At 36.0% G+C, this 15221-nt stretch overlaps 1 protein-coding gene across 1 annotated transcript in view; it reads left to right on the forward strand.

Moving 5' to 3' along the window:
* Window positions 1-15221, forward strand: part of DPYD (dihydropyrimidine dehydrogenase) — an 878881-nt gene that overhangs the window by 358283 nt on the left and 505377 nt on the right. The window contains exon 11 of the mRNA XM_080916202.1: window positions 14645-14855. Within this exon, the coding sequence (XP_080772328.1) occupies window positions 14645-14855 (211 nt within the window). The remainder of the gene's footprint in view (window positions 1-14644; window positions 14856-15221) is intronic.

Consider the following 15221-nt stretch of genomic DNA (forward strand, 5'->3'; position numbering starts at 1 on the left):
TCTGAAACTTTAATAATAGACATGAATGAATGCAGAGGTCAGAAACTTGCTCGAGAATCTGTGCCTTGTTTGGTTCTTCTTAATAATTATTGTTCTCTATGTTATATAAAATACTTTCTATTTTTCTGCTGCTGTGATAAAAACACTACAACCAAGGCAACTTGTAGAAGAAAATTTCTTTGGGTATTTGCTTCCAGATGGAAAGTCATTGATGGTTAGGGTGTGTGCAACAGGTTGGTAGGAATGTTGCAGGAACAAGAAGTTGAGAGATTTCAACCTCAACAACAAAATTGAAGCAGGAAAAAAAATGTGTAAAGTAGGGCAAGACTATGGTATTGCCATGTCCACAAAAGTTGTGCACAGTTTTCTTAAATTGGACCACCTCCCCAAACAGTACCGCCAACTGAGGACCAAATGTTCTAACAGCAACAGCAATGAGAAACTTTTTATATTATTATTTAACCATCACAATTACCAAGACCAATATGCCTGCATCCAAAAATCCTCCAATCAATAGCACTAGGAAGCATCTCAGAATAAAAATTTCAAGAACAAATGCATGCTGTTTCTCTAATGCATAGGCTTTCAAATTTTAAAGTGGATCAAAAATCACAGTGCTGAACACAGACCAGTGGGTCCTGTACCCAGAGTTTCTTTCAGAGTAAGTTTGGTATGGGCCTGAGAATTTGCATTTTAACAAGTTCCCTGGTGATGCTGAGGCTGCTGGTCCACTGCTCTAATGTATCATCAATGAGTTTCCAGCTGTCTAATTAGAACTATAAGCAGTGTGCTGTTTGGAGGTACTTTCCATCTTAGTTAAGAAAGCATTAATGCTGAAGGATATAGGTTTGATGAGATGAAGATAGGGAGGCATCATCAGCATATTGATGCAATTCTGATTCCAAATGTCTCTCAGGCTCCCTAGTGACCTCACACACATGCTAAATAGGATGCTACTGACACACTAGCAGTTCACAGCCCTCAGTCCTTGGGGAAACCAGCCAATCACTCAGTGCCATCCTTTAAGAAGATGAGGGAAAAATCTGTTAATAATTCCCTCTAGTACTTTCTGCAAGCTTAAATAGGTGAGATTAAATTTCACAGGATAGCAGAATTCCCCCAAATGCTGGTATTAAAAGCTGTTGACATATAAGACAGAGCGGCCAGAATCCCTAAAAGGAAACATGAAGGTCAGGACTCGATAGACCAGCTTGACTTGATCAATTTAAACGATAAGGTTAAGGAAGGACTCTGTAGTTGTTATTGATCATGGTGGAGAATAATATGGCTCAATATTAGTTTTAATAAGAAATCTCATTCATAAAGACTGTTGCAGGAATCTGTCATATGCCTTGTTTCTAAATGGCAGCAAAGCATGGCACCTCTGTTATCTTTCTCTATTTTGGTGGCAAGTATGGGCTATTCTCTGTTGGTTGATCAGGATAATAACTGCATGATTAGATTTTCCTGTTATCAAAAATCTTAGTTATTGAAAGGACTGGCTGTCTTGGTAACGAAGACTACTTATTACTTTAATATAAATATTTATGTCGGATCCTTTGGGTCGTTAGTCAAAATATGTTTAACTGTAATTTTGAAATAATATATTTCCATATGAAAAAAATATACCTACTAACTTAATCCTTTTAGGACAATATAATGTATTCCACAACATATCTTTCATGGGACACAACTTACAGTCCGTGTACACACACTTTTTGCATTAAATGGTGGTGTTAAAGCTGCATTGCTGGCTGAATACTCGGTTTCTTGCTGCCCAACTTTATTTATTTATTTTTGTAGCAGTAACAGATGTTTCCTTAGGTTTTATTTAATTATAAAAAACCATCAACCTGGGTCTAATTTTATTTAGTAAAGAAACTGTATAGACTCACAAATGTAATTTCCCCCAGTGAGGTAGATACTCCCAGTGGCTCCTCCGCATTTGTCACCTGTATATTCTTCAAGAGCAGTTAGTTCTTCATGGAATGTCATCAGAGACCTGTTACTATGATTGGCCAAGGGGAGTTGAAACCAAACAAATAAATACACACAATTGCCCCTAGGCAAACAAAGCTAATTAATGGCTGTTAGGGGCTCTTCTTAAATGCACATTGAATACTTTTTGATTACAGAGACATGTCATCCCAGGTGTCTGGATATGTATATGTTAATATTAGTTCAATGTGGTAGGAGCAGTAGAAGGCATCGTTTTTGAACTGAAAATTGGAGCCTGTTGGTGCCTGATTATAAAACCCAGTCTGGGTTTTTCATCTGTGGTACCAGTGATGGAGCAACACCCTTTGTAAGAATTCCATTTGTCCATTCCAAGAGTTTTAAATTTTACTACTCAGGGAAAATTATGAGAGAGAGAACTGCTAACAGGCCAAGACCGGACAAAAGCCCATGCACATTCAAGTGTGCATTTACAGCCAACAAAAGTCACCTGGGGAAAAAAAAGTCACCTGGGGTATTTGCACATGTTGGTTCTTGGTATTTATAGGGATGAAGATAATTTATCTTTAGAAATGTTACCAAACTCTTTTATATTTACGTCATATATCTATATAGACACAATGTGCCATACTAAATATTGGTTATTGCTGTACTAATTTTAGTAGCCAATCTGCCATTGGTCATATTTATTTCAACTCTTCAATATCTTTACACTGTTTTATAAGATGGAAATCTTAAAATGTAGTTATTTATATTTGAGAAACATGATTTTACACTGTAGTCTAGACTAGCCCTGAATGACTGTGTAGCCAGAGGGAGGCCAATTAATACTCCTGCCTCAGCCTCCTAGGGACTGGGATGATAGAAAGGGGAGGTAGGGGAGGGAGGAGAAGATAGGGGGCTTTTGGAAGGGGAACTGGGAAGGGGGATAATATTTGAAATATAAATAAATAAAATAACCAATATGAAAGTTCCACCTTACCTGAATTACACTGATTTATTAAATCCATTTTTAGTCAATATATGGCACTCAATAATAGTTAAAGAAAAAAACCACAAGAATTATCATAAAAGTATCTTATTTTATATTTTAGTTCTGAAAATTAAATATAAACCTTCAACGTTTAACACAAGCACTTTATCTCTGAGCTACATTCCTAGCCTTTTCATTACTTACGTTTTGGGATAAAGTCTTCTAAGGCTATGAAGGTCAACCTTGAATCTCTGTGTGGGCCAGGCAGATTGTGAACTTATGATTCTCTGGTCCCACCTTCATGCATAGTTGATTTTAAGGATTTTAGGCATAGCACCAGCTTATTTTCATGTACTTTAAAAATATTGGTTTTTTCTCTAAAAAGGGTGACATGATATTCTCTCCAATCCTTCCCTAAAGATATTATTTTCTGAAGGTTTCTTCTGGCGTCTTCTTAATTCACCTATATTTCAAGATTTTTTTATGGCCTTCTATTCTTTATGCTTATCTAACATTCACTACATAAGGTTGTTATTTCTTTATACCAATATCACAAATTAAAATGCAGGTTTCTTCCATTAGTTATTTTATTCAGTTCATTATTTGACTCCAAGAGTAGAATAGTTTTCACTTCAAATGAGTAGATCAATAATCCATGCTAAATACACAAAAGCATCTCAATTTTGTGTGAATATTTTAAATATGTATAAAATACATACTATTAATTTATACATCTCAAAGCTATTTTAGATATGTTTCATATAAGTTATTACTTTATTTTAACTTTAAATTTTCATCCTATCTCATTATATATACAGTGGTTACTTTTAAATGACATCTGGCTACAACCTAAAATAGCCTTAGAAAAATATCTCAGTTGAGTACTTTTCTAGGTTAAGCTGACTTGTGAACAATTTTCTTGTTTTGTCTATTGACCCTAATTATTGTGAGCAGCACTCTTGAGGTTAAAAAAAGAGAGTGATGGCTACTGGTTCCTACTTGTTCTCATGCTGGGCAGAGACTTGTTGTCCATAAGCTGCAGATCCTGGAGCCGTGCACCCCAGCTGTATCTCTGCCAGAGGTTCACATTTCCTACAGTCTGCTAAAATCAGGGCTCTAGAAGTCCAGCAAGGCCTGGCCTATAATGGCTCCCCGTCACAGACTCTGTTCACACTCCTATCAACAGCCCCCTGGTTGTTAAGGTATAAACTCACAACTTTCTTGTGAAATCATGACTCAATAAGCAATAATTTATTTGTCAGATTTATATGTTAAATTCTCAATCCCCAATGCATCCACACAAAAAACTTACAACCAGTTGACAAAGATATAATTGTCTACCTAGATAAAATAAATTGACCTGTAGGGAGCCATCCCTTAAGAAATATGCATAAGTACCTATGGGCAATTAAACCTACCTGAATCTGGATCATCCTTCTCTTTCTGCATATTGATTCTCCTCCTCTTCCCCTTCTCTCAAGCCTTATGTAAACTTTTCTCCCACTCCACTCGTTACTGTCCATTCATGTATCACATTGACCAAACTAGTGACAGCTCTCACCTGAATATAGACAGCAACCTACACAGCCCCATTCCCTAGAATGGTCTCTGAGATGTATAAAATGAAGACAACCAGCTGAGAGCAATGAGGCAGGCAGATAGCATAAGTGTGATTGCTTCCTTAATCTCTCAGCTATACAGACAGTTAAGATAACTATCTTAAACTCTTGCCTCTTTCAATTCTCTCAGATAATGGATTGTAACTTGGAATTGTAAGCCAAATAAACTTGTTTCCCCTATGCTGCTTTTATTAAAGAAAGGACATGCTTTTGAATTAACATCAACAATTTTCAATGCCAACTGACTCTTAAAATGTAACCAAGGTTAAAAACAAAGTAACTATAACTAAAAAAACATTGTCAAGCAATATATTAACACCTTGAATTTAGTGAAAATACATCAGAATAAGTATAGGCTGACATTTTATGGAAGAAGACAGGATTGTGATTTGAACAGAATATGCATAGCTAGCCATTTCAAGATTGAAACAGATACCTCCAAGACACAACGTTATAAGGAATCATCTTTTTTGTAAAACATTACAATAGTAGTCACTATTGCTTTACTCCAGCAAAGTCTAAGGCAAAGAACAATGAGATCTGGTTTAATGGAATTGCACCAATCATAAATTAACACTGTAGAAATATTTGTTTTCTTCTTATAGATGATACACTTTATGATATCTGTGAAAAGCCACTTTGCATCCTCTAAGTAATTTTTTTTACATTGAAATTATTGTAGCTCAATAGTGATACAGTCCAGTGACCCAACAGTGACTCACTGAAGGGACTACAATATTTATCTAATATATAACACAACTCTCATATGGAATAATGCACTTCATAGTCAAAATTCTTGCATTTTGAAGATTTTTTTAAAGAATAGCCTATAAATGATGGCTGTTCTACTTGTGGATGCTCAGTGAGCAGAGGTACATTTTAAAGTGCTGCACACTCTATTATTCACTCCCCATTAATTTCTGTCCCAAAAAATTGCAATGCAGCCAAATTCCCTCCTGACAGAAGGAGGAACTCAAAAGACATTCTATCCTGCCTAATAACTATTGGCAATTGGTGACTGCTTTGGGGGGAGGTAACAGTTTTGTCATAAGGAGTGGAGCTCCTACTTTGTTAGATGGCTGCTTACCTTTGGGAACAAAGGTAGCATTGACTGGCCTCAGCCACTTATTTAAGTAAAACATAAACTTGGAATAAGGACACTGTTGATGCACAGTGTCAGTGCTAAGAAGTTGGATCGATATAACCAAAATGTATTGTATACATGGATAGAATTCTCATGGAATAAATAAAGCATATTTTAAAATTATAAAGTATAGTAAACTCAGCAGTATGGGATTCCATGTGGGTAACTAGAATTTGTTCTGTTCTTTCATCCTTTATTTTATCTCTTTGGTAAACAAACTAAGTTGGTTATTATATTTTAAAATTCAACTAGCATGTTTCTAAGGGGATTTAGACAAGTCCCAGTCACTGCTGAGGTGAGCTTCCTTCTTTCATCCATACTTTTCACATGAGAAAGAGAAGTTGCTATTCCAGAACTCACTAGCAGCTAACTCCATCACAATGAACAGATCTTGGCTGTTATTGAAGACTAGCTGCAAATTATCTTGAATAGCAATATATTCCACACTGTTTTTTTCACTTTGTTTTTGAAAAATCTAAAAGGAGTGGTGGTATTGTAAATATGGTGTATCTATGTATATGAGAACCAGATGCAAAAGCACATAAAACACAAAATGTATGTGTGTGTGTGTGTGTGTGTGTGAGAGAGAGAGAGAGAGAGAGAGAGAGAGAGAGAGAGAGAGAGAGAGAGAGAGAGAGAGAGAGAGATATTAAAGACATAAATGCCAAAGCATTTAGTTGGAGTTTGGCAAATACCTGGAGTCATTTTGAAGTTAACAAGTCTACGCTTTATCCCAAGTATAGCATAACTCATATTTGGACAAATTTCCTGTAGTTATTTATGATGAAGAGTCTTCATAGGCTAACTGTTAGGGTTCTGAAATGCCCAGACCCATCTATTCACTTTCTTGTAACGTCCATGTTTAACACAGAACCTGAGCAGCTAAGGTTACCAAAAACAACTCACTCTTGATAATCAGTGTTCATTATGATACCTTAGATGAAGCATTAGCTCCAAAAACAACAAGAACAAATAAGAATAAAACCAAAAAATAAAGTATGACAGGTGAACTTAAATATTTAAAAATGGAGTTTTCCAAAATAAGGCTCAGTCCTCTTGGTTCTTTCTAAGTAGCAGTGTTCTTTCTGAATCTAGGGTAGGGTGATTAGATATTACCTTGAGCATGACAGATAGTGAGGAACATCAGATTTGGATGGGAACATACATTGAGGGTCAAGGGTTTTGATAAACTAATGTAAAAACATTCTGCTAGATTTGATTTTATGAGTAAGTACACAGGTGAGCGTAGAATCAGGTTCAGAAATCCAACGAAAATATGGCAATATAGAGAACTACTTGTCATGTAATCATAGTACCATTGCTGATTTCTTGACAATATAAGGGATTTTTCACAAGCTAAGCACCATTTTACTACACTTGACAAATAATAACAGTTCTGTAGTAGGAGCTACTTAGTATTGGGTTAAATTTATGCATGCTTTAGACTGTGTATCTATAGATATTTGTAATATTTTACAGTGATAAGCTAAGATCTTTCCAAGATTATCAGGAGACATGAAATATTACTAAGCAATTTTGATTACCAATCACTTGGTTTTGGTCTCTGTGTTCTTATCAGATTGGTAGTTAAATATACTCTACTGATCTCACAGCTTTCTTTTCAAAAATAATATTGATTCTTCATATTACTTGTAAAACTTTGCCATAATTAGAAGTTATTACAGAATTTAATATATGCTGGTTTTGATTCTGCTCATTATGGTTTATAAGCTATGCTTACCTTGCCTACATGCAATCTAAAAATGAGTTGACATCATCCTTTTAATTATAGTAAATTAAGTTGTTTCATAATTTCTGCAGTATGATGCCTGTAATATTAATCAGACCAAATCATCACATTACATAAAGTTAATCATTAAAATGATTATCATTATTGCATGCTGTAGTGAACTATTTTTATTTTACTTAGCTTCAACTCCATATCTTTCTTAAATATGGAAGTAAAAATCAGAGCCAATTTGTTTTTATAACTTTTGCAACACATTCTGAAAAGAAGGTGTCAAATTGTCTTGTTGAACCGAACTCTTCAAACAGTGGAAAATTGATGCTCCTGTCTACCATCTTCTCTCGGCAATTATTGGTGAATCTAAGAATGAGAGAAGTTCCCATGTTTATTGCATGTGCCATGCAATAGTAGCATAATTGCTTGAATAAGAAATGTCCCACACTGACTCATGTGTTAAACACTTGGTTCTTAGCAAGTACTTGAATGTAAAGAGGTTGTGTGAACATTTTTGGGTGAGTGTAGCTTAATGATGTAGACAACTGTGGTTAGGTCCTGGATAATTTTTTTTTTTTTTTTTTTGCTTTGGACACTTTGTCTGTCTCTCTGTTTTGTTGTCTAACTCCTTGCTTCCCAGTCTTCTTCCTAGTCATCGTGAGTTAAAAAGGGTCTTCTACATGGGACCTAACAAGCATGAGTTGATTTAAACATAAAATGATGAGTCAAAGTAAGACTTCCATTACATAAAACATTCTCTCAAGATTTTTGTACACAATGATGACAAGTTAATACTATAGCATTATTTAAAACTAAATAGATGGTGTGCCATAACAGCTGTACTTGTGTGCAGATCTCATACTTACTGATTATTGATGATCATTAACAAACTTCAAGTATGAAGAAGACCTAGTACTGACACTTGTGAATTACTTATCTTAGAAAGTAGACTTTTATGAATATGAAAAACATGTTAAGAATAGACACATAACTAGACAAGTAGGAACAGAGGAATTATTATATGCATTGTTTTCTTCTTTTCCAGTCTCTAAGGTAGGATTATGGCCAGGTAGCTTATCTTCTCTTTACCCATCTACTTATAAGGGGAGGATTTCTAAAGTCATTCACTAAAATCTACAACTAACTATTTTATTTTTCTTACATTGGATGTATTCCTGGCTGTTTTAATCATTTATCACTCATTCTTGCAAAAAAATCTTAAGCCTGTTTTGTGCCAGTCCTTTGAGCAGAAATATATAGGATGGTGCTCTGTTTTGATGCTCTTGAATATGACATACTTGCTGGTGTTGATCTGGAAATATGCTTATTTCAAGTAATCACTCATCAAGTATTTGAATTTAACTCTTTAACACATAAGATAGAAATTTTAATAATATATTCTTTCTGTAAAGAGCTTTGTGTAGTAGTTTGCTGTTATGTAATGTTAAACACTTATTTACTACTTGAGATAACCTGTTCTTTGTTTCTTTATTATATATTGTGAAACCTACCATGTCCCTCTTTTAGGCTTTATCTAGGTTTTGTAAGTTTCTATTAATTGGTTTATGAGACTAGGTACACAAACCTATTCCTTGGTTCCTGACTTTTGTGGGTATAAACAATTCTTCATTCATTTTGACAGGAGTCTTAACTATCTTTAACCTCTTGACTTGAACCTCTCGATCCCTCTAACTTCTTGACCTCTGGCTATGTCATTTCCTGTTATTTTGTACCAGCAATTCTCAGTAACAGGAAGCACAGTCATACTGAGTCGGGTAAGAGGAAGACTAGAGTGAGTAAAGGCAAGTGAATGTGTGATGTTGACTTGAGAGCCAGGCCAAGAACTTCAGAGCCTCACAAGCACAGGAAAATGGCAAAGCCTTGCCCACCAGGTCAGCCTCAAAAGAAATTTCAGTGCCTTTTTGGTCTATCTGTGGATACTGATATTGTACAAAGAAAATGTCTAAAATATCTCATACATCCTAGATATTTATTGTATGAGAACTGCACCCCCTATAAAGATTGCTTCTATTGAGATTAGCTAAACCCATGATCTTGATACACCTTTATACCAAAAACCCTGCCTCCTTAATCTATCTGTATTTTATAACCTTGTTTCTCTATTCAACTGTGTATAATCAACATGCCAAGCTTAGAAATCATACTGTTTCTACCTCAGAGAGACCAGTATAATCAACTCCTGTTTTTTTTTTTTTTTTTTTTTGTGTGTGTCTGTGTTCAACCCATGAACATTTGACAATGTTCTTCATTGACCTAAGCAGGCCCAAGTCCCTGGAGTCATGCAGATAAAGCATTACTATTTCACACATTGTGTAGTGCACTGGTTCACTTTGTGAAGCATAAAGACCATGCTGTAGGCTAAATTAGAGTATTACCTAAGTCAGCTTTGCCATACTTTAACATATGTTTATTTGATATGATGTCTCTTTTCTTCAGAAAGGGAAATAAACATACATATTTATAGCATTGATGTAGAATGCTTATAACCTGAAATGTTAGCTGAGTGAGGTATCTCAGTCACAAAAGAACACACATGGTATTTACTCACTGATAAGTACATATTAGCCCAAAAACTCAGAGTACCCAAAATACAGTTCACAGACCATTTGCTCAAGAAGAAGGAAGACCAAAATATAAGTGCTTCAGTCCTAAGATAGGAAAACAAAATACTCATGGGATGTACAGGGTGGGATACACTTGAGAAGAAGAGAGGAGGGGGAGGTGTAAAAAAGGGGGGCACAGGATCAGGTATGAGAAGAGACTGGGGTGATATAAAGAGGAACAGGGATTTGGACAAAGGTGTGTAGCATAGGGGAAGGAAGAACTGGCAATAGCCACCAGCAAGTTCCAGATGTTAAAAAAGCAAGAGGCTCCCAGGACACAAAATAGATGAGATTGGCTGAAATGCTCAACAAAGCGGAGGCAGAACCTTTAGAGACCATATACAAAGATTAGACAGGACCCCTTGATGGGGATTGGGCCTACCCAACTCATCTCTAAATTTTTAACCAAGGAGGAATCCTGTCATAAGGAAATAAGGGAACCAATAAAGAGTGAAGGAAAGACCATCCAGAGATTGCCCCACCTGGGGATTCATTCCATATTCAGACACCAAAGGTGGACACTACGGCAGATACGAAGAAGTGCTTGCTGACAGGAGCCTGTTATAGCTGTCTCCCGAGAGGGTCTGTGAGAGCCTGACAAATACAGAGCAGGATGCTCATAGCTATCCTCTGGACTGAGCACGCAAACCCAAATGGAGGAGCTAGAGAAAGAACTGACTGATCTGAAGGGGTTTGCAACCCCATAGGAAGAATAACTATGTCACCAACTCAATCCCCAGAGCTCCCAGAGACTAAACCACCAACCAAAGAGCACACATGGAGGGAACCATGGCTCCAGCTGCATAGGTGGCAGAGGATGGCATAGTCTCCCATCAATAGGAGAGGCTCTTGGCCCTGAGAAGGCTGAATTCCCCCAGTCTAGGAAAATGCCTGAGTAGTGAGGTGGGCTTAGGTGGAGAGAAGGTGGGGTACTTTCATAAAAAAATGGGGAGGGGTATGGGATGAAGGATTCCAGAGTGGAAGCTAGGAAACGGGATAACATTTGAAATATAAATACATAATATATTCAATAAAAATTAAGTTAAAAAAATAAAATAAAAATTAAAACAAAACTAAAATAATTTTATAGGCATAGTTACCTATCCTGGAGGTGCAACATAAATGATTAACGTTATAATCATTTATGTTTAGTTATAAATGTATCCTGAAGAAATTTTAAAGATCACTTTTTGTGTCCATACATTTTCATTGTAACCCACAGAATGAGACTAGGAGTAAATTTTTCATCTGTGACATAATCTTAAAAATCAAAGCAAATTGAATTATTTGGTTTTTTTTTTTGATTTTGCATATCCAGATTAAGTGTTTAGCCTGCTTGAACTTCAGAGAAGGGTGAGGCTACTATGAAACAGAGTCCTGAGGTTATGTGTTTGGTCTGTAAAATCAAGAGGACAAATAGTGTTGTGTTGGCCTTTTGTACCAAAAAGGAGGAAAAGATTGGTTTGAAGCAATGTTTTGTAATAACAAATATACAGCTGTCCTAAACTATGTTCAGTAGAAGATAAAATGTTATGGGTAAAGTATTGAAAGAGTACCTGATACCTTTTTATACTATTTGTAGAAAGTGAAATTATGCTGGCAAGATGACTAGGCAGATAAAGACATGTGATAGCAAACTTGCTGCCCAGAATTAGATTCCCCAGGACTCATATGGTATAAAAAGAAAACTTACTCAGCTTCCTTTGGACCTCACATGCATGCCATAACACGTGTACTCACAATACCCACTCACACAAACTAAAATAAATAAAAATGTAATTTTAAATGTAAAAGAATCCCCATATGTTATGTTCCTAAATTATTTTTTATTGGATATTTCTTTCACTTACATTTCAAATGTCATCTCCTTTTCTGGTTTCTCCTCTGGGATCCCCATATCTCATCTCCTCTGCCTCTATGAGAGGTTTCCACTACTCACCCACCCAACCCCTTTCTCCCTCCTCCCTGCCCTGGCGTTCCCCTACATTGGACCATTGATTCTTCACATGGCCAAAAGACACTCGGCTCCTTGATGCCCAAAAAGGCCATCTTCTGTTACACATAAGGCAGCAGCCATGGGTTCCTCCATGAGTACTCTTAAGCTATTAAAAAGATATTTTACCTGATGTATAAGTTCACATGACCATCATCTCATGGCCCTGATAATTCTTATTTCTAAACACAACAAGTCTAATAATGATTTCAATATCTTTCTGCCAAAGACAATATAAAGTCTTTCATGATAAATACATATGGTCAGATGAGTTTCTTAGTTTCTACTAACAATTTGTCCCTTGTATGTAAATTGAGTGATAGTAAATAATTGAATTTAATAGCAAAATAACTCCTGCATGAGGTGTGATTCATTTGCACCACTCCATGATCTATTCACACATCTCTAGGTTTGAGAAAGGAATTCAGAATACTCTGGTAGAAGAGCAGAATTTGTAACGCTATTCCTCTGGACACAGTAAAGTAGGGGTCAAGGGAGATACATGTCTTCAGCAAGTTATCAACCCTGTCATAATAGAGAAGTATGAGGGAGTAGGATATGGACTCACAGATGATGAGAGGCAAAGAGAGAACACAGGAAGCTTGTTGCCATATAACAGCAAAGTTTGTATTTCTTGGTATGGTCTTGAAATTAAACAGACGTGCTCAAGTTCTACTGTACACTTTTAGCTTCTACAAATTTGTTTTATTTCATTTGGGTGATGGTTGCCTTACACTGAACTCCCTTGTCCTGTTATGGCATCTCACTGTGAGGATACAACTGGAGGTCTTCAAAGCATTCTGAGTTGAGGTGTAATGAAGAAGATGATGGCAGAACCTGACTGGGGAGGCTGCCTAGGACAGCAACTGTAGGCCAGTCAAACTAAGGCACAAGGAAGTTCACCCTGAGATAAAGTTTTAAATAATTCACCTGGACATTGATGGTTTTTAATCCTTTCCCCTGTTTACAAGAATATGGTCAGAGAGGTGGTGTTTTCATGATGTTGTCTTATTCACATGCTGGGTGAGCCACAATGCCTGACTTAGAATGTATAGTTCAATTTGGAAATGAATACTTAAAGTTATGATATAGTCTTAGAATGAATGAGAATATAGTTTGTTTGTTTGAAGTCATAATATGTATATGGGGTTCTCTGACTCATCCATGATAAAATGATGCTAAGGAAAATCTAAGGTTTTGTTGTTTATGTTGTGGTTGTTTATTTTCTAGAAATATCTAATCTTCCTTCCACATTTAGCAGTAAATTTGCTAACTACCTTAAAATATTGTATATACAAGAAGATATAAACTGTAAATAAATAAGTAATACTGGAAATGACAAAGCATAATTTAAATTAATCCACCAGGCATACTCTGCAATACTAGTATCATAGTTCTGTATTTTACTTATGCCTTTCCCAGAAATAGGCCAATTATAAATAAACATGCTGTATTGATTTACTCAGCCCATGAATGTTAGACAATGCCATTCACTTGAGTATGTCCATATGATTAAAAGTTAGTGTCACCCCTTCTTCCTGAACCACCATTAGTATGTTTCTTATTCTACATTTTGCAAATGCCTAAAAGTGGGAACAAAAAACCATATCCTACATACAACAATTTTATAATTTGGATCATTTAAGAGATGAGTTGCCTCACAGAAATGATACATCACTCAATAAAGGTCCCATCAAGAGCCCAGCTGGCTTCCACAGGGACATGAGAATTCGCTGCAGTGGTACACTTTCTATTTTATTCTTTGTGAGACACTCAACACACTAGTTCTGATCATATTGACAAGTGCTAGGATATTATCTGAAACAAAGAGTAGAAAATAATGGCTAAGAACCTATTGTGTGAATAGACAACCTACATAGGCATAAAATACACACTTCCCATTTCATGATAGAATTCATTACAGATGAGGAGGGGATTTCCAAAATGTCTATGTTTGTGTCTCTTTGATTTTTCACTGATCCTCATGACTGTGCTGCTATAAACAGGAAAATGAATTATAGTCTCCCAGTTTCTCCTAGATTCTCTAGCTTTCTTTTCCTATCTCCTATGCTAGTCATTTGCTCCCACAGATTAGCGCATCCATCTACTGAGGGTTTTCTAGTTCGGTTATATGCAGCTAGTTAGTAAACATATTTATTTAGTGTTATTACAAAAAGAAGTTATTATGCAAAAGGAAAGGCATAAGGAGTACAGCTCACCACACGAGAGAATGTCACACATCACCAACTATAGACCATTTAATAAATAAGACTCAAGAAAAGCCTTTTTTCCTCTTGTAATGCTGAAAACTGAACGCAGGGCCTCACAGCTGCTGTCTAAGGACCCTGCCACAGAGTAATTTCCATAGCTGGAACTTTTAGTTTCTTTGTTGTATTTCAAAATCAATACAAGCCCCACTCTGAAGCAAGCAGCTAATGCCTGAAACTCATCTATGGTGGAAAACCAAAACCCAAATACTTCACATAAATTTAAAAGATTATAACCACTTACCAGGTCCAGTTGAGTTGAAAATCTACTACTACGTAGGATACTCAACATTTCTCAAGTTTATTTATTTATTTTTTTAATTTTAGATGGAGCTTGCTAAAGAAGAGAAATGTGAATTTTTGCCCTTCCTTTCCCCACGGAAAGTTATAGTCAAAAATGGAAAGATTGTGGGAATGCAATTTGTTCGAACTGAGCAAGATGAAACTGGAAACTGGGTCGAAGATGAAGAGCAGATAGTGCGTTTGAAGGCTGATGTGGTTATTAGTGCCTTTGGATCTGTCCTGGATGATCCCAAAGGTAAGGCACACATGTGGGAAACAGGAGTAGTCATTTGGGTGCTGCTTTATGGCTCTACTAGTTTCTACCTTTCAGCCATTTTTCATCTTAACATTAATGTCTCTTTGCTTATATGTCCTGTAAGAAATTTTGATCCAAAAGACTTATAAGAGCTATTGCGAAATATATAAAATTAATATGGTAGGAAGTGGAAAAAAAACATTTTTTTATTTTAAGCTAACATCAAAAATTCATAATCTGTTACAATAATATTTGCTTTGTTTCCTATAAAAGAATGCCCTTTTTATTTAGATTAGAATAAAAAGATATGGCTGAAACTTAGAAACTTAGAATCTGTATTTATTACACACCCCATGACAAGCATCT

This window comes from Micromys minutus (genome assembly GCF_963924665.1).
Source record: "Micromys minutus genome assembly, chromosome: 4".
Taxonomy (NCBI): domain Eukaryota; kingdom Metazoa; phylum Chordata; class Mammalia; order Rodentia; family Muridae; genus Micromys; species Micromys minutus.